At 42.4% G+C, this 25,229-nt stretch overlaps 2 protein-coding genes across 3 annotated transcripts in view; both read right to left on the bottom strand.

Moving 5' to 3' along the window:
* The window catches only part of ZNF804A (zinc finger protein 804A), a 154,699-nt gene extending 133,741 nt beyond the window's left edge, over window positions 1-20,958 (bottom strand). Inside the window, exon 1 of one of the 2 annotated variants that reach the window (XM_083842871.1) lies at window positions 19,338-20,958. In XM_083842871.1, the coding sequence (XP_083698997.1) occupies window positions 19,338-19,382 (45 nt within the window). In that variant the 5' untranslated portion in view covers window positions 19,383-20,958. Of the gene's footprint in view, window positions 1-18,320; window positions 18,858-19,337 lie in introns of those variants that run through there. The other variant, XM_083842872.1, reaches the window with a different exon arrangement.
* The window catches only part of LOC310902057 (uncharacterized protein), a 351,736-nt gene that overhangs the window by 92,202 nt on the left and 234,305 nt on the right, over window positions 1-25,229 (bottom strand). The window lies entirely within an intron of this gene.

The raw sequence follows: 25,229 nt of genomic DNA, 5'->3' as shown, positions 1-25,229 counted from the left end.
ATTTATTTGGATTCACTAGACTCAACACACCTTTCAAAGCTATGCAAGGGCCAGTCACTGGTTTGCTATGAACATACTTCTTGGTAGCCTCACGGAGGGCAGTTTTCTCCAAGAGGAATCCAGTTCACGAGCCCCAGCACTGCCATGCACATCAAACCAACGTGTGGTAAAGGGGAAAAGACAACTGACTTTGAAACTACAGTATTTCTGAAATGAATTAAAGGCCAACTACTTCTACAGAACTTAAGCCACCTCATTGCAGCTTGTATGGCTCAAACAGGCAATACCTTTAAGAAGGTGGCATTTGTCAGCCGTCTTCTTTCTTGTCCATTCCCATAAGCAATGTAAGGTGATTCAAATTAGTTTAGTGCAGAAGGAAAGAAAGCTAAGCTGAATCAATTTACCCAGCATTTCTCAGACTAAAAGCACGCTCAGATATCGTGCAGCCAAGCCAAGGTAATGTGATCATTCTTACATCCCCATGATTAACTGAAGCATTCTCTACTTATTGCCCTAAGAGACATAAGTGGGTCTTTTCTGGCTTCTATTCATTGTTATTGAACAGTGAAGACAATGTGGAGATGGTGAGAAACTAGATCAATCTCCAGGCTAGTCAGCAGGTCAGAAAAGCATAAATTATCCAAAGGCACGTATATACTATACACTAACATCACAATAAACAGAAATACCTGATTCAGCCACTACTGTTCAGTTAAAGTAGAACACACAAGATATCTCATTTGCTGTATATTTTATTAGTGGAACAGCAATATTTGACCCTATTTTAAAGATGTTGCTTACTGACAACTTGCAATAGGTTGTTCGGAACACCTAAGGTGAGTGAGATATGCTGTTTGACTCTGGAAGAGTGAGATGGGAACCATTGATATGTGTCTAGGTCTCATCATGAGACTTGACAAGTCTGATGATAAACAAGTCTTTCAAAGACTAAAACCATAAGCTCGACAGTTACAGGATTGAGTGCATGAATGAATGTACTATGGGATTTGTTTTATTTACCTCTGAAATGCAGGTAATGTTAAAGGAAACAACATATCTACAGCATACCTCAGAAAATGAAATATTACAATTAAAACTATCATTTAAAATAGTTCAAATAAGTAAAATATACAGGATGTAAGCAGGAACCTTTCCAGAAAGCTACTTTTTGTTCATGTGAAGAGAGTCGGGAGTTCTGTGTTAAACATTGTGTCAGAAAACCTTACGATTCCTCCCTGCCTAGCAATTTGAGCACATTAAATTATTATTCTACATGCTTAATACAGTGTAAGGAAGCCATTTCTTTCGTGATATCTGACACCTTTAAACAATTAACATATTTCAGTACAGGCTGCATTTTAAGGCAGTAAGTAGACCTAGGTATAAAATAATCAAGAGGTAACTTTCCTATCAATGGACTGGCTGTAACATTAAAGATAATAACTTCATTGCATAAGGAGCCCCTCGTCTTTCCCCTGAAAGATTTTGATCTTTAAATATTTCAAAAAGTTGCTTTTTCAGGCCCCAATTGGCAGTAAATATATTTTTAAAGATGTTACCTCTTCACTGAATGCCTCACTAAGTGGCTTTTTTGAGCAAAATAGCCCCTTATATATCAATGAGCACATGCTTGTGGATGCACAGGGAGCACATGATTACCGAGTTATTAGAGTATTTGGTTATTATGGACACTAGAGAGACTGTTCTTCTGGGAGATAAGCTGGAGAAAAGAGAAGGGAAACTCTTCAAGAAAGCCTCAATGAGGTTTGACAGGAGTCAAAAGTTTTCACAGTCTCGTTTTAAACAAGTCTGCATGCCTTTCAGAAAACATGTTTAAGCAATATTAATTTTTCAGTATACGCTTTTTGAACATGTACTTGTTTTTTTGACTTACATAGCTCACAAGTACAACAGAAGGAGCAATTTGCAACACAGCTCATTACATACTGGAGCAAGGTTCGTGCTGCCATGGGTCCTTTGGATCTGCTCAAGAAATGCCCAGAGTTGCAGACTTCTCTTTAAAGTCTATTTTTCTGCCAATATGAATGTTGCCCTCTTCCAGCTACCAAAAGTTGAACCTGCCGTAGCATTTTTAGCACTACTGTCTAATGCTTCCATATGCCTCCTTCTTTGTCACCAGACAAATCCCCCTCAACTTCCCTCCTCTTTCCTTCAAGATCACTTTTTCATTACTTTTTGACATCTTTTTGTTCTGAAAAGCAGTTCAGGTCTTTCTTAAATACCTGAAGGTGAATTCACATCTGATTTAAATGTTTGGCACCATGATGAAAGAGCATTTAAAACAACAGACTCAAGCTTTGCCATGGTAATGCAAGAACATAAGAATTTTATTGCAAGAAAACTTTAGAAGACATCTCTTCATTTTCATGGGACCACAGCCTGTTTACTCAGCTCTACCTGAGTAAACACAGCCTTCGCCATGGTGTTTGTATTATGAAAGGAATGGTGTCCATCAAAATGCATTTTATATAGATGCACACACATGCATGTACGTATACACCACACTCATCTTAGTGTCCTGCCAGTTTTTGGCAAAAGAAATACTCACAATAACCACGCAATCATTTAGAAATACAAACTTCTGACTTCTGTTTATTCAGGCTTTAAGAAGACTTTTCACACTTGTAACTGCTCCCAAGAATAAATGCAGTATTACAAGCAGAGAAATAGAGTAGCATAAACCATTTTTACCATTTCTCATCTGCACTAAATACAAAAAATGTGTGTTTTCCAAATCAACTAAATGCCAGCTGCAACAATATCATTAAATCCATAGTAAATCTAATAAATTAATGAGGAAAACAATTAAGGCTGTATTAGAGACCTTATTCTTACTACACAATCAAAAATGCTTCTTTACTTTTAACAAAGAAAAATGTCAAAACAAAAGCTCAGAGCTTGAATTCTCATTTTCTGACTGACCAAAAGCAGTTAATCTATTTCTCAAATGGCACCATTTTTTGAGAAGTAACTTGCAAAGATCTGTGATATGAAATGGAACAAAGCTCAAAAAATAATTAAAAAAAAAAAAAAAGAAAGTAGAGGCAGAAAGGAAAAAAGAGGAATTAAGAAAAAAAAAAAAAGGTAGCGGCATGAGACAGACACCATGGTAGAGAGCTGTATTTACGCAATCATCTTTCGCTTACAAGTAATGTCATAGGCAAACCCTCCCCTCAGCTGATGGATATAGAAGAAATGAACATGGGTAAAGAAAAAGGCAGCAAGAAAGATAACACTAAATTTAACTGTATGGTTATAAATTTATATGATGTTAAGGAAAATTAAATCACTAAATCTGTAAACTTTCTTTAACTAACTCTCAAATCCAGGGCTTTGTCATCAAAACGATCGCTTACAAGACAATCCCAGCACCCCGAGGATTTTCTTTTATTTTATTTTTTAAGTGTTTAGCCACACATATTAACTTGTCAGCATGGTATTTGAAAGTTTAATGATGTTTTCCTTCCTTCCTTTCATTGCTAAATTCAGTAGTCTAGTGGGAGGTGAAAGCAACATAGCCGTGCTACTCATGCTAGCCCATTAGCCAGGTGCTGCAGCACGCCACTGCCCAGCCAACCTCCCATTTAGCCATAGTGGTGACAAATACTTATCTTCTCTGAAGCTCAGTTTCATTCCATCTATATCTGTCATTTTAAAAATTCAGTGTATGAAAAATGATGAAAGAACCTGAAGTCCTGGTAGACAGTAAGTGATGAGAATGAAATCTGGTCAGAATGGTAAAATTTAGAAAACTGAATTGTACAACTGCTTAAGAACCAACAGTGAGATCCAAGTTCAGCACAAAGCTGATATTTCCAAATATTTGCAGTGAAAGGAGCAAATTTGGCAATGTTTTTTCAAGAACCTCAGTGGATTCAGGTCATCTCACTAAACAGAAAATGCACCTACGGAGGGTCAGCTGGAGTGGGCTGCGAGGTCGAAGAGCCAGGACAGAGGATAGAAGCCTACAGCGAGGTTCAGTTGGCATGGAGCAAGGTGACAGCAAAATGAGTCAGCGCTATCCAAGCCAGTTAGGTTTTCCACAGACAAAGGAAAAAAGAGGGGAGGATAAGACAATGATTTAAAGGGGTCAGAAATAAAACAGTTATGTCTCTGTGTAGAAATGCTTCATATTAATTTGTTCCTTCACAAGGGAAGGAACATATATATACACTCAACGGATTACATGTAAAGTTGAGCAATTAATAGCGGAAAAGAAATTCATTTGTCAGCTCCTGACAAGGATCTCACTGTTCTTACAAAATACAAACAAGCCTATCTTACAAGTGTTATAAAAGGGGATTTATCTAAGCACCTTCCTGAGAAATGGAAAGTTGTATTTGATATATCAAAGGCAGCACAAGTTGCAGCACAAGTAAGGACTACAGAAAAAAAAAAAAGGCCAAAAAAAAAAAAAGCAAAGCATAGCCAAACACTGCATTAGCAGCAAGGTATTTGATGCGTGGAGGAGGGAAATAGGGAAGTGATATAAATAGGATAAAGTGAGCAGTCCCAATGATGTTAATGAGACTATGTATAGAATAAGCACGTCACTATAAACACAGACCACATGATCCACCCTCGTATATCCATACATTAAGGAACCATTATAGCAATATCCAGGGTATTCTTATAGTTTCCATTTTTATGTGGACTACTGGGAACCATTTTGATAGATACGTATTGTAATGCTGGAGTGAGTTCAAAAACAAAAACATAAAAAGCCTCAGTATAAACAAGACTAAAGGAATTGGTGTGTGAGGAAAGAAGAAAATAGCAAAGCGTTCCAAACTTGGAAAAGATGCAAGTAATGCAGATTCTTACAGCTTATAAATATGTGAAGGATGTAACCAGCAAAGTGGGATGGTAATTAGTCAGGACAAAATGAGCTTAGCTTTAATTAATGAAAGGGAAACAATTGCAAAAATAATACGTGTATCAGAAGATGCCTTTTTTTTAATTATAGAAAAGTGCAACAACAGTTATTTTAAAGCCTAAAGCATCCTACACTGATGTGCACATCAGGTCATTTTACACGGCGTGCAGTGGTAATCTAGACCTCCATAAGGGTGCAGTCATGACCCTACCAGATGGCTGCTAACACGAGTTGACCAAAGAGCCTTCTACGATCTCTTCCTTTGAATGACAAACCTTCTGTTCGCAACCAAACTGCACAACAGGTTTGCATGAAAATACAAGTATTCTGAGTACTTATGACTATTCATTTGAATGAAAAATTTGAAGTGCTTACAGCAAATAAACACACCTCTGAAGTGATATTACCGTTCTGATGGACCATATGGCTTCAGTGTATTTATACAGCAGTGAGCTCCTTGGAGCCTTTTTCAGGTGAGCCATGACAGAAGATATGTATTGGGCTCATAAGGCACGTTTGGGTGGGAGGTGCAACTGCGAGCTGCCCATCCCACCCAAGCTTCACCACTGCCATATTTAAGGAGGTGTTTCCTCAAGAATTCCTGTATTCTTTCCCAGCCCAAGACCAAAATCTGTCACCAAAAGTTCGTGTAGCTGGCAACAAATTATGTAAAATTCCCTGAGAGACTGTTGCCAGCAAGAGGAGCAGTTGCTATTCAAGAGGTCAGCGTTTCATTTATTAAAACCCCATCCACCCGCTAACAGCACTGAGCTCCCTCAAAATTTCTCCCATCTCATGAGGAAAGTCAGATCTGCTCCGTAACAACCCACAAGCAAACAAGAAATCTCACTGAATAATACACATCACTAACTTCTTCTAACACCAGTCCTATTACTTTGAGGGACGGCAGGAGAGCCTTTGAAGAAATGGGGCATTGAGTAGTTCTTCTTTGTAGGTGGCTGCCATATTAATATTTGTTACTTACTGTCCCTGTTTCACTGAGTTATGTCGTGAAACAGAAATACAGTTATATTAACCCTATTGTAATCCTGACATTTCTTGGAAAATGTGGCCTATTAGTAATTAATCTTAGAACTGGAGGTAATATAGTGCTCTCCACTTCACTGACAGCACTACTCATCGTGCATTTATAGCTAATACAAGGACCCTTGACAGGGGAGAGAGAACTAGGCAAATGTGTTAGCAACTGCGAAAATGAGATAAAAGCTACTGACTTTGTACCCTATAATTCACCAAAAGCTTTCTTCATTTTTCCTTGAGTTAAACACATACTTTAAGAGACAAAAGGTCCATTTTTTCCCTCTCAATGCACACATGTGAGACTTATTAATGTTAATTGGATTTATGAATGCCCACTGAAAAGGGAAGAAACTGTAAAGATTTCACATTTGCAGGGAAACAATCAGAGGAACAATTTCTTGTGTGTCTAGCTGATGAAGAGATGAGGAAATAATGGATGAGTCATTTTACATTATGATTCAAAATTCCTAAAATAGATTAGATGAAAACACTGATTTCTGCACGGGTCATATTAATGTAAAGGAATCTTTCTAAGAATCTGATTCGAACCTTCAAGTGTATCTGTGCTTCTAATTACCTAACTTTGAGAATAAATCATGGTCTCTGAGTTGTAATTATACAGATTTGTAGCAGTAATTCAATCTGGCAGGTGTAAAATACAAGTGTAATTTCCTCTATCCCCCCTGTAGTCTTCAAAGAGACACTGAACTTGAGCCATTTGATAATTTATTCCATATTGTAGCTTTCACATTTATTATGCATCAAACTTCTGATAGATCTTTTCGGAAGGTGATTATATATGGCTCCGGTTACTCTACTGATTTCAAAATAAATCCAATGTTCATTTACCCAGCCTGCAGTGGCCAAAAACTTCAAAGTAAGCTCAAAACTTCTGCTATTTGTGATGGGGGTAGGGAAGAATAAACAGTCTTCATGTAGACAGACTTGCTCTATGGGGACTTCAAAGCTGGTCTTCTCCCATCGAATGAATTGGAAGCTGTCTGTTTGTATTAAATAGCTCCTTCTTACAGAAAAGAGATTGCCACTTGCAAATAGGGAGAAGCTGTGCTTTGGCACTGCCTTTCCCTCAGGATCATTATTTACCCTAAGTAAATAATGGACTACAAGAAGTTAGTACGATGCTGCATCACTGAGTTAAAGAAGAGGCCAGAATATAGAGAAAACATAAATATATATGTATTTTATATGTGTAAATATTTATATAAAATAGAGACAACCAACAACCACCTCATTCCTACTCTATGAGGGGGTGCAAAATACCCGGTCAATTTCCCAGAGATACTCAAACCATGGAAGCGCACACTATCCATCCCTCAGCGTGACAGCTCTGTGGGCTGAAGAGCAGAAGCTTTATGGCTTTTTCCTTAATTTTTGCTCTGCCACAATCTGCACCTCCAGTAAGACGAAAAATTGCACCTGTTTACTGCACACTAGCAAAAAGGTCAGCACAGGAACATTCCTAATGCTTTCCTAGACCCCAACACCCACCTAGCAGACTGACCTATTTTGGGAGGAGAATAGAATCAATAGATAAAGGAATAGAGTGCAGACCTTAAAACTTCTTTATTCTTCCTACTTCAAAAGCACATAAAGCCTTCCCTCCCCTCTTTAAAAACCACTGGAGAAGAATACTCTCTGTTGTAGGACTTGGAAAGCATACAACGATCAGCACAGGTCACTGCTTCCCAGACTTCTTTGCCATCACAGTGAAGGCATCTGCCCATGAAGAGTATCTCTGGATGAATGATAGTGGATTTCCTCATCTCTGTCAGTGCCAGACAATCAGCATACAATAGAAAATGCTCAGTTTGATCTATCTTGCCTCTGCACAATGCTGTTCTACTGAAAACAAATCAACTCCTTTATCGGTAATCCTCTTGGGTGCCTTTTAAAAGCCTTTCCAAATTAAGATTATACTTGCCAGCATTTTTTAATATGAAAAAGTGTAATCAATAAAATACTGCTGATAACTCAGATGATTTGCAGGGGGGGAAATTAAATATGAATTAGTTTGGAAGAGTTCCGAGTCCATCATCTTTCTTAATTATAAATTGGGTCACTGGCTATGAATTGCATGACTCAGCTCAGGAATGCCTAAAAAGAAATCATCAGTAGATTGAACAGTTGCATTTGATTTATTTCTTAGAGCTAAAACAAGCACTATATTTTGGACCTCTAATCGCTTAGGAGGTCCCCAGAGAAAGCTGGAGATGTCACTCCTGTCAGCTACCCGTCATCTGGGACGAGGGGAGACAAGAGTGCCCAGTGATCCCAAAAAGCTGTGAGCAGAACGTGACAGTGACATGCCCGGCTCCCCAAGGAACCTCCTTACTGCAGAATAAATGAAAAGCCACTCTGCTACAAACTGAACGCAGACTGATACCATGACTGAGGCTGGGAGGGATGTTCAGTCCCATGCTGTCCTTAAAGCACAGCTAAGCAGATTAGGGCTGCTCAGTCAAGCTTTGAGTACCCCCAGGGATGGAAATCCCACAGCCTCTCTGCAGTTTGACCACCCTCAGGCTAATTTTTCTTTCCTTTTGTACCTGATCACAACTTTCAATATTCCCACACGTGCCCACTGCCTCCCACCACACAACTCTGAGAGGCATCTGCCTTAGCAAAACACCCCATATCTCTCAAGTTCCTCAATGAACAGAGCAGATGCTACCACTGGCACAACAAACATGCTCAAAGTGATACGCAAAACTTTGCCACTGAGCTGCAGGTACTCTCCATTGCTGATTTCATATCATCAACTATTGTAAATTTGTTTGCTGTCCTTGGTAACTCCTCCTTTTCTCTGTAGCAAACAGCGTGGGTATTTGTATTACCTTCCCATACCTAGCTGTGGTTTCCCCTCCACCACAAGTGCACTGAAAATCTCTCCTCTGCAGGTCCACCCTGGGCAGCCTGTAGCTACAGCTGCCACCACATTTCGGCAGACTTCTTCCAGTTCTGGTGCCGTGACACCTTCGTACCCACGAGCACTCACAAGTGTTTCATAAAGAAGCTCAAGGACTTCTGACATCCTGTTGGTAGCAAGCTCTCTGCTCACCAGGCCACGAGTATTACAGCTCCATAAACCCCCAGAAGTATTCCTTTAAAACTCTTTTAATCTTTTTCTAATCCTTAATTCTACCTCCTAGTTCACTTATTTGCCAAACATACAGCTGCCGGATGATTTAGAGGCTCATGTGCACAGTAGAAGGGCAAGCAAATATTATCCTGATTTTTCTCCCTGCTGAATGATTTTTTTCCCCTCAAAATTCACTATCAGAAAATCAGTATCACTATTAGAAAATTCAATGCAAGGAACCAGCAAAATCCAAATCTATTCAGCAGAGTATTCTGTTAACCCGAGAATATTCTAAAACATCAACTACATTTTTAAGAAAGAATAAGCTGCATGAAAGGCTCTTTAAAGTGCAGTGTCTATCAAAAGTCTGTTTGATTCATTTAAAGTTGTTTACTGCTCATGTAAAAGAACATAATGTTCTTCCTGTAATTACATTAAGTCTCAATTTTAAGCAAACTGAAACTTTTTTTTTTAAATAAATAACATTTTGTAAAAATACAGTATTTTTTAAATATATATATATATTGGACGCTGTGGTCTAGTGTGCTGTGCTGTGAGTAAAAGTACAGTAAAAAAAAATAAAAGCTTTTGGCTTTAAAGATGTAGGCTCAGGTGGTTTTCACTGACTGCTTGGCCAACCCTCTGTATACTCAAAACCCCACACAGACCAAGGATTGTCCCCAAATTTGAAGTCCAGACATTTTATGAAACTCCACTTTCTGAAGCAGCAGTCACCGTGATATCCACTAATGGGTATTGGGGCCTCCTGTTGCAGACACTCCCAGCAGAAATTAAATACTTGGGAACTGCAGCTATTTAAACAGATATCCTAAAGGAGCAATTACATTCCACGGTGTAAATCCATTTATAAGTGTATTTACTATAACTTTATGGACACCTACACACAGTAAAAGAATTTTATTATAATTATTTTTTAAATTACAGTCTCAGACGCATTGATTCATATTAGCCGTGGAAGGATGTTATCAGTAAGCTGGAAAGGAGGCAGCTTTCCTATTCCAGGAAACTTACCTCTAATAGGTGAAGAGACAAATTCTACCAGACATTTTCTAATAAAAAAGTTTTAAGAGGAAGACCTGGCCAAGACCTGACCAACATAAGTAAAGTGGCTAAATGTGAGATGTGCGAAATGTACGACTTAAATATTGGAGCTGGGCTGGGCCCCAGAGCCTGATCAGTTTCTATTTGCGGAAAGGAGAGTCTCTAAAAATATCACAGAAAAAAAAAAAGTCATTTTAAAGAAATGCAAATGAGCCTGGTCAGACAAAAAGCCTGACCAGTCCAAATTATGTTCCTAAGTCTTTTGTACAAACTGAGAATACTGATGAGACTAAAAAAAATCTCTCCCGGTTCTAAATCTAACCATTTTCCAAGGCATTTTTTAAGAATCTGAAGTGAACCCCCTGGTTGTTGTCAGGACAGCAATGCCAGGCTGGGGATCCAGTGTTGCTCCCCAGGGCTTATTTGAGGATTTGCTCCTACAGCAGTGGGAGAAGAAATGGCATTTCCTTTCTGACAACTCTCTCTGTATAGACCTGTATCTCTGTATCCACCATGGGGTTGGAACCTGCATTTCCATACTGAAAATATTTGGAAATTTGCTCTCTGAACTAATATATAAACAGGGTTGCATGGGAATTCATGTCCACACACAATTCGGATTCTTGGAAAAAACATTCTCTGCCAAGGGCAAAAAGAAACCCTCTGCCCAGCCCGTGCCCCTGCCACAGCCAGTCCTCAGAGGAAGGGAACTGCAAATACATTTTAACAAAATAAATTAATTACAGTAGGAGTTTACAATTCCAGCTCCCTCATGCCTCCAGGCAGTTTCTTATCTGTACTGGAAAAACAAGGTTAAACATGACAAATATTGTGCCTCCTTGTGAGTAAATGTTGTTTTGTTTACTTTGTTTTTTCTTTTAAACAACATCATGCTACAGCTCATCATATAACCATCTCTCAAGGATGCTGGAGGAAGAGCATTTGTTCTCTCTCCAAAACTGTATGGAAAAATAAAAGGGTCTGACTAGTGTTTGTTCATAGCAACTGGCCCAATACAGCCAAATTAGGAAGGCTCGATGCCTCTCCCATGCGTGCATTTGAATAACAAGTGAGAAAAAGAAAAAAAAAAAGCAGCTCAGTTACTTTTGCCACCAGGGTATGTTGAAGAGTCTTTGCGATAACGAAGGCTGCCATCCTTATTATCTGTATTAAGACATTACATAATAGAAAATACAGTGGATTGATTTTGTGGGGTTATCCAGCCCATTCCTGTATCCCAAGATGCATCTTATTCAACAGCACTGGTTTCTGCAGATGCTCCTTGTTCCTGCTGGTGTGCCTAAGTGCCATGCAGAAAAGAAATTATTTTAATTGTCACCAGGTAGGGGCATCCAAGACCTTGCAGACACTTGGTCAAAAGCCCTGCTCAAAAACCCACTGTGCTAAACTAAGACTACTTTTGATTTCGGTGTCCACCAGATCTGCTCCTCCCTGTAAGCATTTTTTTCAGCGGTGAATCCCTCCTGGCAGCAAAGTCAGCAGAGCAGCATGTTTCCCCCACCTACAGAAGAGGTGAGACTTTCAGAGTTGCAACCTGCACATTGAAAAAGTTCAGTAGGACAGTTTCAGAAGCCTAACAAGTCCAAAAATACGAGTGGTTTTGAATATAGAGGAACCAACTTGCTGTTTTCCACTCAGTGTATTTGAGCAGCATGTTAAAATTAATATTCTGTGTCTCTGAGCTGCAAGATCACTACGGACATTTGCATCAGAAAATATTCAAGGCAAAGGCCCTCCTCAGACTTATTCTTTAAGGCCTTGATCTGGAAAAAAAAAACTGAACAAGTGTACTAATTTAACCATGGTAATAGGCTAATTACATTCCACAGCGTACCAATGTGTTTGAAGTTTACCATGCATTTAATAAGCTTTTACAGCACAAAAGCTCAGTCGTAACTCTCTTTGAATCAGACACAGTCTAAGTTTAAATCTGCTACACATCAGACTCCAGCTCCTACTATTTTTTGGACCAGACCCTGCACTTGTACAGAGTCTGATGTAGACGACAGTGCAGAGCACACACTGCACTTACAGAAAAAAAAAAAAAAGCAGAACGACTCACAGCAAGAGCAACCACTGCAGGTCAGCACCTTCCTCTACTTTGAATACTGTTCATATAAACCAACCTTGGGTTTGAAAACAGTAAAACAAGAATAGCAAGAGTATTTTATACTCACTGCACGAGACTTGTGACCTCTTCGAGTTGCTTTAGAGAAGCACTTAAGTTATAATAACCTCCTGTTCACTCAACTGGCTGAACCGATCCTGTTGATGATGCTCAGAACCAGTGCTCTTACCTACAGCCTTAAACAATGCAAGGAGTCACTTGCCTTCACACAAATTAATGCAGGAAGTAGAATAAAGATACAATTTTACTCTTACTTCCATTTTATTACATTATTCCCTTATTTTCTCAGTAGTTTTCAAACATTTTAATGACACTGATTAACTATCAAAATTAGGTAGAATTTATTTATTTTTAACATTGTAGTGAGTTTCAGCTTCTCTCATAGAAAAGACATGAACATTTTCACATTCTACGCTCAGCTCATGAGCACAACAAAATACCAAAGCCATTAACATCTCCACAGGACACAAGCTATAGAAGTAACAGGTGATTTTTCTTGTCCTGCTCCACCAGACTTCACTATGTGGCTTGATTTTTTTTGCAGGTTGCCTTGCCACCTAACTTCTCATACAACTGTTAGAGCCATACCCCAGGTAAGGCCATGGCACTGATGTTACTCCACTGGCACAAGCCTGTAGGTGCACACCGCATTTGGTACCACTGACTGCTCACAACTGCTGTATACAAATACCCATTTACATGAGGTTCAGTTCAAAATGCCCAAATGCTATCTTCAATTTTCCTTGTGGTCAGATGATGAGGATGCAAACCCACATTTAAGGGTTGGCTGTACAAGGTCCCAGCCAGCTACTGCCCCACCTCCTGCTCCTGTCTTTGCAGTTACTCAGATACTTACTGTTCATGGTATGGGAGCTCTCTCCATATACACATAAATATATACATTCTCATAAAATACATCTTTATGTCCACCACCACATGTTTACTTTAGTGGATCTGGAAATACATCAGTATTCCACAAAATGTAAAAGAAAGACAACAGACAGCCTGAACAACAGATGGCATTTTCAGAATACACTAGTGTAATCAATTCCTGAACTCCATCGAGTTTTTATAAAAGCATAACTAAAGCCTAGAACTTAAATATATGTATTGTGTACAATCTGTTTACATCTTTATAACCCAGTGTACATCTTTATAACCAAAATGTATACACATGTATGTGCATACAGACAGACATAGAGAGTGGACAAGCATGTTACTGCTATACATCATAATGGATTTCTGTGTTTAATCCATTTGAAACTCCAGCCCTCGAACTATGTGCTCAACAGGAAAGTTTTTATCTTACCCCCTTTCTATCAGCATCAACAAGACTGACTTAAAACTGGACTTAGAGCAGCCACTGATACCATCCAAAGGTCTAACTCTTTCACAGACCCCTTTGTGCAATAATAGGGTCTTACTTCTTCTGATCGCTATTAGAGAAAATGTCCAATTAAAAACTATGAACAAGCCCTCCATGGCCAGTTCTCCATCACTGTAAACCTATCTTTTGGTTTATATTCTGAAAGACGTTTTAAAGATTTAGCAAATCACCCGTGGCTGTGACTCCAAACAACCAATTTCTCCCTCCAGAGAGCTACTCTTTCACACAAGTTTCAATGCTTTTTGAGATTATAAACTGCAAGACAGCACCACAGCAAGGAAGATGAATTACAATGAAAGACTAGTGTCATTTGACCTCTATAACACAAGGCATAAAGAAGCACGCGCTACATGTATGAAAACTTTAGGAGATCCATGGACAACAGGAAGAGCTGTAGCAAGTGGCAAGGTATATAAACTGCTACTGCTAAGAAAAGGAGACTTGGGAAAAGCTTCAAAGTCCCTGAGTGTGAAGCCTGATAATAAATGGCCAAGCAATCAGGCCTGCGTTCACTGCTGAAACGCCAAGGCATGAGCATTATTACATAAATGCATGGGAATAGCGTCAGAGCTCTGTTTGCCTTTGTTACGTTTTACTGACTGGCATCATAAGTCGCGAGTTTCTTCCTCAAAACACGTCTGCCACGTGACAGACAGAGCGATCTGTTTGTGCAGACCAACAAAACCAACCACAGCATCTTTCCTCGGGAGCTGATACGACGCCGAGTACTCCACTGGCAGATTAGCTATCATTATGAGATTGCACCTATTTGAAGACTGTTTCAGATGGCAGAAGCTGCCATGGGGAAAATAAAGCCTTATTCAAGAGCCCAGATACCACCAATTTCATTTAATGAAACTCCCACATTTTCTGAAGAAATTTTATGAGTTTGGATGCTGTTCTTCCACATCTGTTGAGCATCTTTCACGTCAATTTGTAATTGCTATTTATTTTCCTGGTACGGAGCAATGGATTGTAACTGAGTAAGTGTGCCCTTCGCACACTGAGCAGTTATTCAGGCCCGTTAGTGAGCACACACATGGCAAAGCTGTACCAGCAGCTAGCCAGGACCATACAGAGATGTGCATTCCTTCCTTTTGGCCCATCATCTCACTCAAGGCTCATTCACAAGTGTTTTTTTCCTATTTAATAAAAGAAATGCTTCTCACAGTAGCCTGTTTTCCTCAGACTGCCTAAATCCACTCTGATTTGTTCCTTCTTGTGCCTTCCCTCCATGCTCAGCTTTTCCCTGTATGCCTTGACTGACAGAGCCGTGGCCTTCCCCTTCTTCATAACTTCATAACTCCATCCCTCACCCACTTCTTTCCACCTCCCAAATGACTCCATCTCAAATACCTACACTCAGTGGGCACTAGAGCAAAGCAAAACTTCAGGAAAGGATGTGCCTGTCAATAAGGCAATAGAAACACTGCTGTTTCCTCCTTTTTAACAAAAAAAGGGGCCCTCCGACCCTCGCCACTGAGAACGGTGAGGACTGTTCTCCGCATTCCCCACCTCCGTGGGTAAGTTGTGCAGCTCTCACCCCTTCCCCTCACTAAGGCTTGGGCAGAAGGGTGCTGGCTCCTACTTCCCTGCGCATCCAAAGGACAAGGGCTCTCAGGGTCATTAATGGGAAATCTGTGCAGAGTTTCGCTCTCTCCCCCCACCCCTTTCTCTTTTCCTCATTTTTTATTAAACCAAAATAGAAAGCACAAAGCTTTGTGCTTCATGTTCCCTACCTGGGGAGCAGGGGCTTGTAGCTCTTTCTTCCTGTTACCTTGCAGGAGCTTTGAACCAAAACTTTTTAAAGCTTTAAATGACTTTAAATCTGTGTGAAACAGAACACAGCCAAAGGACAATCACACAAGGATCACCTGCAGAGACAAACAATCAGGAGAAAGTGCTTCTCAGTGTCCTCTTGTGGAGATCAGGGCAGAAAAAAGCAGGTCCAGGTGAATCCCCAGCCACTGCAGAGCAGGACAGTAGGCAAGAGCCCCAAGGACCTTCGTCTCTCAAAAACTCCTGAGCTTTGATTTTGCAGACAGGCTAACATTAAACCATCTCAAAACAAGAAACTATCTGGATTCAACTTTATCAGGGTGATGCAAAAGCACAGATGCTGTCGAACATTTCAGGGCAGTAGCTGGGGGGGGAGAGAGGGGGGGGGGATAAACAGAAAACCCAACTTCATCAGCCGACTAGGAGCAGCACTTTCCCACTTGCTACGAAAGTGCCAGAGCACACAGAGTCTTGTTTCTTTCTAGAGTACAGTGTCAGAGCTCTCCAAAAGAAGCAAAGGTAAACAAATATGCCAAGTTTTGCACAGAGGCAACTCCACGGTGTGTAAACGAAGGCTGTTTTCAGGTTCTACCCAGTTTATGATGGAGCAGGGATCTTCAGGAAGCGTGGATTAGGAGCACAGATGAATACAGACAAAAAGCCTGAAAGTGAATTGGGGAGATGTGCCCAAGTCAGAGCTGCTGAAAAATTTCTGGTGTTTAGATTTACAAATTAGACGTTCTTTTAAGCTTACTCTAGGATGGAAGATACCAAGAGCATGTTAAAAAGGCTGTATTCCTATCAGAACTTCCAAAAATGTGCTCTACTTTGTATTAATTCAGATTTTCATCTTTGTAAGGCTGAAAGCCTCTGAAAAGATTTAACGTTTGATTTTTCCAATAGCAGTTGTCTGAAACCTACTTTGGTGCCTCAGAGCTGTTAGTTTGAGCTATCAAATCATGCCACGTTGCAACTCAGCCTTTTTACCTGCTTGATATTAGAAATCACCCAAACACAAATAAATCCTGGTGTCTGCATATAGACCCTTTATCTTATAGCCAGGGACTCCGTTATGCTGTCAATGGAGCACGCATCAGGAGGCCTCCCCTTCCAGCCCAGCGAGAACTTTGCCAGTTACACCGCTCGCTGCCCACAGCACAAGCTTTAAAGGCAAGGTTTCTAACAGCCAAGCCGTAAGCAGTGCTATCTATTCCCCCACAAACATCTATTCTCCCTCACGGCAAAGCAGGGTTGAGTTAGATTTCTTTCCAGGGTGTTTCAAAGCCTATGCAATATGCTTATTTGAAGTTTAAGATAACACCAGCCTTACTTTGATCACTAATGTTTGCACCGAAACATACAAATCTGGACTGTTTCCTGATACCAAGAAAAAAAGAAAAGAAAAAAAAATAAGTTACAAAGCAAGAACAAAACACTACTGAAACAGGACCCACGAGGAACTGCAGGATGATACACAGTCCCAAAGTTACACCAGAACATTCTCAGCCTTGCCAAATGCATCTCGACTGAAATTGTTCTGTAGAAAGAAGACAACGTATTGTGCAATTCTTTTAAGCATACCGGGTTTTGCAACTGTAACAGGGAGATATTACACACATATTGCCATCTCATGGATGCTACAAATATTTGTTTAAAATTCTGAGAATGCACTTCCTTACAGAGAAATGTGTGGAGTCCACAGCAAAGAGAACTGCTGTAAGATTTACAGCATGAAAGCAGGAACTTTACACTTGAAACGGTCCAAAAATCTGCCTCCGATTCTCTCGTAGTAGTTACTATTTTTACGACTTGGCTCAGCCTTGCTTTAATCTCTTTATTTAGGAAGAAATTGCAAGCTTGCCAACTCTAGCAAAATGTTAAGCACTTCAGTAAATTCCCCGTCGACACAGGTCATGCATTCGAGGGAAGAAGAGGGAGGGGAGCGAGCCCCACTCCATCCCCTGCGAGGGGGGTTTAGGAGTAGGGCAGGGAGCAGTGGGCAGCGCAGCTCAGCCCCGCACCACGCTGCGGACCCCTGCCCGCCCTACTCGGCCACACAAGTGCCTTGCTGGGCAACAGGGCTCGGGCAGCGTGGGGCTGAGGCCTTCAATACTTGCCCCGTCCACGTCTGGTACCAGCTGCGAGGCAGCAAAGCCCGCAGGTGCAAGGACAGCCGAGCACGCATAGAGCCAGGATGCTTGAGCATCCATGTGGACTTCATGGAATTACCGCGCCAGGTTGTCAGAACTGATCAACTCCATCCAAACCCAGGGTTTGTTTTAAAAAAGCACTCGGCAGCCCACCGAGCAGCCAGCCAACCAACCAGCCAGCACAAACGCCTCTCGTTTTTGCAGCTGCCTGCGAGCAAGCGAATCCTCCTGCCCAAGTAAGTGAGCAAGTTTGGGCTGCCGCTTGCCTCGCCGCGCACAACGGGACCTCCGGCTGCCCCCAGCACCCGGGGAGCTGGCAGCCCTCTGGAGACCCTCGCCAGCTCCAGGTAGCCAAGGGATGCACCCAGCCATCCCCAGCCCCTCCTGGACTCCACGCCGGGGGCTGTAACCCCACGCCCAGGTTGGGGTGCCCATTCCCAGCGTTTCTAGGGCCGGGCTGCAAATGCTCAGCCCCGCAAAGGGGAGCCCCGGTGGCTCGCAGTGGGGAGCAGCACCCGCAGGACTCCCCCGAGGGAGCAGAGCGCTCAGCCCCGGCCCCGCCGCACGCCCATTTGCATACAGAAATATTAAATAAAATTAAAAAGAAAAGCCCGGCCAGGGTTCCAGCTCCCTGCACCAGGCGCTAACGCACACGCAGCAATTTCCATTTCGCCGGAGCCACCGCTACAAGGAGAAGGAGAGCGCAGAGAGGCGGGGGGGTACAGGCTGGGGGGGGAGGCAGGAGAAGACATTACCAGAGTTTTGTCCCCGTTCTTGCTCAGGGGACCTCGGAAAACTCCCTTGATGTTGCGAAAGTGCCCGTTGCTGAGGTGCGCCGAGCTGATGACGATGTAGTAGCACTCCATGGGGCCGGGGCTCCCCGGGCGCTGGGGGCCCGCTCGGGAGCCCCCCGGCATGCGCGGCACAGCCCGGCACGGCTCGGCACAGCCCGGCACGGCTCGGCACAGCCCGGCACGGCTCGGCACAGCCCGGCACGGCTCGCCTCTACACCCGGCGCGGCGCCTGGCGGGGGAGGAGGAGGAGGAGGTGGTGGCGGAGGAAGAGAAGGAGGAGGAGGAGGAGCGGCGGCATCGCCGTGGCTTCGGCGGAGCCGTGTGCGGTGCCGCCTCCGGCGGGCATAGCGGTATTATAGCGGGCGGTGGTGCCGCTCCGCTGCACGGAGCCAATGGCAGGGAGACAGCGGGCCGGCGGCGGCTGCCGGGGGGGGACAGCGGCCACACCACACCGCCACGGCAGGTAAAGGCTGGGAGCTCCCCCCCCGCATCCCTCTTTTTTTTTTGGGGGGGGGGGGGGGGGGGAGCGCCACCGTGGGTCGGGGCGGGGTGGGATGGCCAAGCATCCCTCCCACCATCCTCCCCCCCCATCCCTCCCGCTTTTCATATATATATATATATATATATATATATATACACTGAACATTGCTTTTAAAATACCTCGGGTCAGCGGCTTCAGGGCGGGGGCCCCCCAGCCCGGCTCTGTAACCGCACGCCCCCGCCGCTCCCTCGCCTCCTGCCCCGGCCCCGCTGCGCTTCCCCCGCCCGGGGAGGGATGCAGGAAAAAAGGGTCCCCGCCTGCCCCCACCCCGGAGCGAGGCAGGGAGCCGGGAGCCTTCCTCCGCTTTTGGCACGGTTTGGGAAAGGTTTTTGTGTTCAAGATGCTCGGGTCCTGCTTTTTTTTTTTTTCCCCTCCCCAAGAGAGCCCTGATTTGCAGCCTCATCGCATAGGACGCGAAGCATCCCCAGGCGGCTCACCTTCCAGCCTGCTCTCCCTTTGTTCTGCATAGCTAACAGGAGCATTTACGGGGCCACAGTCCGGTGCTGAAAGAGGGAACGCCTCAGAAAATAAGCGCAGAGCCGCGATGTAACCTCCAAACCCGTCCCCTAGTCAGCAGCTGCTGCTGGCAACAAAACATCACCATCCTATCTCTCTCCCCCTCAAAAATAAAGGCACCCAGGAAATTTTGGAGGGCGCAGGGGAGGGGGACAGACACTTTTCCTACCAGAATCTGTGCAGTTTGTATCCCTGATAAAGGAAGCAACAAATCATGGGAGGTGCCTTGCTCCGAGGAGACTTTTCTATCTGCTCTACTTCCCACCCTATGGCGAGCAGCACGACTTGACAGGTGTCGTTCATCCCTCTGAAGCTGCAGTACTTTGGAAGGGATCCTGGAAATGCCAAAAGCACTGAGTTTTGACAGCCCGGAGATAGGTGAGGTACCAGAATTTGCTGCTGCTTGTCACAGCCCCCAAAAATAGGGTGAAAGAGGTAGGCACACGTAATAGCCCACTGGTTTTGTGTGCATGTTTGTACATGCACAGCCAAAAATAATCAGTGGGCTCAGTACAGTATAAACATGGAGTCAATATCATAAATATTTGATAGGTTTAACAGCATCCCACATTTATGGCACAATTCCAGCCCCAGCCTGTCTCACAGGTGTAAATAACACTGAGATGGGACCCTTCCATATTACAGGTTGCTGGAAGCTATAACGTTAGTTTTTGTGGTGGGCTTTTTGATGGTGCTGGCAAGGGAAAAGCTGCCAACTGGAAGGTTTAGGCGAGAAGCTCCCCTGGGCAGCAAGTCTTTCACAAACATCCCATATTTGGGTAGGATAAAGTAATGAAAAGACAGAGAACAGTAACCAAAAAAAAATATATATATTCAGCTTCTTTTTCTGGGAATAGGGCATAACGCGCATTCATTCTTGGACTAAAACACCAATTTTTTCCACCTTTCTGAACATAATGTTCCTGCTATGCCAGCTCCTCACAGCCAATCTCCTCTGTGCATTCTCCCTTGCAAAGAATCGCAACGTTTGAACGTCTTGGAAATGCCTGCACTGACCACTTGTTACATAGTGCAGGTGTTTAATTGCTTTCTGAAACCAGGGGTTCCCACGTGCAGGGCCAGAGGGCTGCTCTCAGGGCTTGTGGGAGGCATGCAGGCACTGCTAACACGCTCTTGCTGGGAGTACAAGGCCATGGGAAATGAGAGCACCCAATAAGCAAAATATAGGTCTTTACTTTATCTAATTGGCTGCCTTTCTTTTTTTTTTTTTTTTTTGCTTCCTCTCTCACACTTTGCTATCTTCAATTTTCCTTGTGGTCACTCATGCTCAGGTGCTTCTTCCTCCCAAATCTTTTCCCTTTAAAAAGAAATCTTAATAAATTGCTAATTTTCTAAGCCCCTAAGCTCATGGTTCTACATACCCTCAGCCCTACCTATTTCTGTCTCTGTCCTATTCCCCTGAGTAAATATGCGGGGTTTGAGCTGAGGAGACTATTCATTCAAATCTCTGCCACACAGCAAGTGTGGTGCTGCTGATTTACTCATTCCCTTATTCTACCTGATACTTCCTCTTCAGGAAAATCTCCAAGGAGTTCCTGTGTAAAACTGCAAATATCAGCTCAAGGAACTGGATATGGATTTGAGAGACCTTGTGGAGAACTTCTGAACTAGAAGCCAGTGAATGAATTACATTAATTCACATATGTTGTACTGTTTTTTTTGGAGGGGGAGGGGGATTGGTTGGTTGGTTTTTCCTGTGACAATTATAATAATATTCTGTAGTTCAACATGTTGTAACATTCATCATTTAAGGAACAGGCCTGGCATAATTCAGAAAAAAATACTCGATGGTATCAATAATACCCTTTTGTTTAACAATCTCCAAAGCATGCCATGGCATACGTATTACCAAGTGAATATATTCTGATAAGTCCTTTCACTCACTGCTGAAACATATCCATCAAGGATAGAAAGAAGTATCTGTGCAGTAAGTCACAAGAAACCCAATTCAGCTCCCACCGCACTTCTTACTGAATTCAATATAATTCAGTTTATCCTAAGAATCTCTCCCTCTAACTAATCTGCTGAGACGCACCTCTTTATCCTTTTTGTTTTTATTTTACTTTACTTTCTCAGTCTCTTTCTATTGATCTCCTTCATATTTTTTTTCCTCCAGTTAGCCTTCCATCTTTCCCCGTTCTTTAGATGCCCTCCACCCATTCATTAAGCAGAAGGCAAAATGGGAGTATCCCGTTTGCCTTTTAAAGGCCATTACGACGTAATGCACGTTATAGTGGCGAAACACACATGATACGCTACATTACAAATGCATTCATTCATCAGCTATGGGGGTGGTGAAACTAGAATAAAGGAAACTGGGACACTCCTGTAGCCTGGTTGCTCAGCACATCCTTCACCACACGCAAAGATCATCGCAGTGGCCTCCCTGTCTTGGGGCACAAGCCACGTGGAGAGCTGCTGCCACCATTGCCAAGGAAAGGCAACAGCATCTTGGAGCCCTGTGAGCTCTTGGGCTGCATCCTTCAGCCCTCAATAGTGGCAACAAGAGGACTGTGATCTGAAAAGCTGCAACAGAAATTTATTAAACCCTGCAGTAGATAGAAGATTTGTGCTTTGCTTTGCCAGCACTGCGAAGCGCGTCATTTCACACTGCCATTCCTGCAAGGCATCACAGGAAGCCTCAGCCTGGTGAGGATTGCCCCCTCACATGCCCGCACAGCATCTCTGTCCAGCCCTGAATGAGCTCACATGGCTGAGAGATGCCAAAACCTTTCCTCCCCTCTTCTTCCAAATCACCAATACTACCGCTGTCTGCTGTAGGATACTGTAGGGGAAAACCTTTTGGTGTTTAATAAGTCAAATACGCGACTCTCTCTGGCTTGCCTTCTTAACATCTGAGCTGTCAGGGAAACTGCAGCGTACGTAAGCTCCTAAAATTATTTCCCCATTCAATCTCTCCCCTCAAAAATAAAATTGTTTAAAGCTTATAGCTTGAGAACTGTGCTAGATCCCCTGGCACACTTCTCAAACCGCACTTTGAGGAGCATTGAAGATGCTGGCACAGTTTGACCACAAGCATTGCTGCTTCATCCCCCTCTTTCAACTTGCAAACCGGGGGAAAGAGGCATTCCAGATACAAGGTGACATCCAGAGGTTGATGTGCTTCACTGTGTTAAACCATATAGCAGGGTCCTCCAAGCAAACCCTCCAGCATGCACACAGGTGGAGCAGCTCTACACGGAAAGCACACAGAGCCAGCCACCAACACCTGATGAGTCCTGAGACCGATCCATGACCGACTGCTATGGAAAACACTCCTCAGCTTCACCCCGTAATAATCTAGCACAACAGTGCAAGGAATAATACTCTATAGATAGCACTGGAAAACTCAATAAAGACAAAAATATACCCCTCCATAAATCAAAACTCAAATGCAGTAAGACCGCAGAATGGGTGTGCTTCCTCAGAGACACCAGCCAAAGCCCCCAACATTCTAGCACAAAAATTACACAGCCTGCACAATATTAAAGCCAACAGGACATTAATCCCGGAAAGCAATATCCAAGGAGATCTCAAGCAGCCCTTCACTGTCTCGTATGCTCCTGAAATGAGAGCTGGCTAATGAGCACCACATTTTAATTTTTACCAGTTAATTTTTTTTTAAATTTTAAGCAGTTAAAAACTTGCTTTGTTAAAAAATACATAATACTTCAAAGATACTGAAGAAGCAAAAGGCTTTTATCCAAAAGAAGTGAGGCACCAAGAGAAAACCCAGCAAATAAAAGCAAATTAATGAATAAATAGGAAAATCATACATTTAGAGAACTAGGATAGCAGGTGGGTTGTGGCCATTTATCAGAAGCAGATTATTTCCCATGCTCACATCCACATAACTTTTTCCACAATTAAAAGAGTTTAAAGAATCGATCAAAAGTCTTACGTAGTCAATAGGAAACCACCTTTGCTGAGCTTTGCTTGATTTACATCAGCGGCAGGAATTGCCACAAGAAGTCCCGAAATTCAGGCCAGGACTTGGCACTGCAACCCATCTTTTCCACTGGGTGGTGGTAATGAGATCAAAAAGTTCAGGAGAACAAACTACAAAAGCACTCGGAACAGAACCGGTATTCCTTGATTCATTCTGTCGGTCTCTACGTAGATACCTATTTGTGGGTGTGTGAACACACATACATGGCTATGTATACGTACACAGCCCTGAAAATGTGTATGTCCATTCCTGTTTATGCCGCCCTAATGAGTGGATGAGTAAAATAGTTTCTAAAGTATTTCAAAGCACAAAAGAAGAATATTAAAACATCTCTGGAATGGTTGGTGCACATTCTATAATTAAACACCGTTTGCTTCTTTAGTATTCAGTTCACCAACATAATTTTCTCAATGTAAAAGCTGAGCAGAGCTGGGGTGACACTGTGACACTGATGACAGGTCAGAAAGTAGAACTATATTATTCCTGAATGAGCCAATATAAATTAGAGACCCACCGGGAAAATAACTGTGGTTAATATTTTAATAAATTTCATCGAGTTCAACGTATGACACACTGTTATGGCTTCCTTTAGCTTGTGATCTGTAGTAGTCAGAAAAAATGAAAATTAAAATTCAAAGCAATGTGTTTATTTCCTCAACGCTACACATTGCAGAGAGATCTAATTTTTAGAGGGGGAACATTTGGCATCATCTGAAAATCAAAACCCTCTACAATATTTATGGTTACAACCTCTCAGTTTAAGACACCATAAATCAAACCAGACATTAATTGGTTCACTTTCACAGGGTGCTTGTTCTAACAATACCAACACACAGCAGAATATCAAGTACATGCTAGGGAAGGATACTTCTAATTCCATACAATATGACACATTGCTGCGTACAGGTTAGATCGCACCCCTTTACACCACAGCTCATACAAAGAGCAGGTAATGTAATATTGTAATAACCATGGCATATAATCCACGAGTTTGGTTTAAACCCTCAACAGTGGTGAAGTTCGTTACGCTAATTAAGAGAGGCACATCTTTACCCTGCAGCTCCCAGGCATTAGAGCCCATGACATGTTTTGTCAGTAACATTGCGAGGCTTGCTTGGGAACCTGAAGCAAGGTTTGGAGGTGGTCAGAGCCTTATGTCTGCATTCGCTTACTGTTCTGCACCGGAGTTTCGTCTCCTGATCTTATCTGAACAGACTTTTATGGCTTATTTCCCTTTTTTACTGTACAACTTAAAAAGGCAGTAGGACTCCCAGCTGGAGTATGCATAAGCCACATTCCACACTGTATAATAATTTTAAAAGCCTACAATTTTTACCATCTATGATTTAAGCACAGGTAGATACATGCACTGCTCTAAAGTTCTTGAAGTGCTCATTACGGTCCTCCTGAGTGGTGCTCAACACTATCAGCTTCCTGTGGGAAAGGCCCTGTTTACTCATTAGAACAATTATATAATTTTTTCCTTAATAACTAATGACTTACCAATCTGTCTACTGCAGAGAAAGAATATAATTGCAAATAGGCAAAATCTTTTGATGCTAAAAATACCATCAAAAGAATTTATTCACCTTCCAAAAGATGACTAACTTATGTGCTTAATTAAAAACAGCCATATCAAAATAGCCTCAAGCATATTATAGATTACCAGCCTGAAAAATTTCATTGTAAGAAACAAAGTCAGTATTGTTCTAAAAATAGAGAGGATTTCCAAAATCCGGTATATTCTTGTTGGCATTTTGACGATTAAAAAATGTCTACATAATTCATTTAATTAAGGAAAAACTTCCTCATTAGCTCAAGCTAAATAAATCGTGCTAAATTT

The sequence above is a fragment of the Anser anser genome (genome assembly GCF_964211835.1).
Source record: "Anser anser genome assembly, chromosome: 6".
Taxonomy (NCBI): Eukaryota; Metazoa; Chordata; class Aves; order Anseriformes; family Anatidae; genus Anser; species Anser anser.
This window is presented reverse-complemented; position numbering and strand designations above follow the sequence as displayed.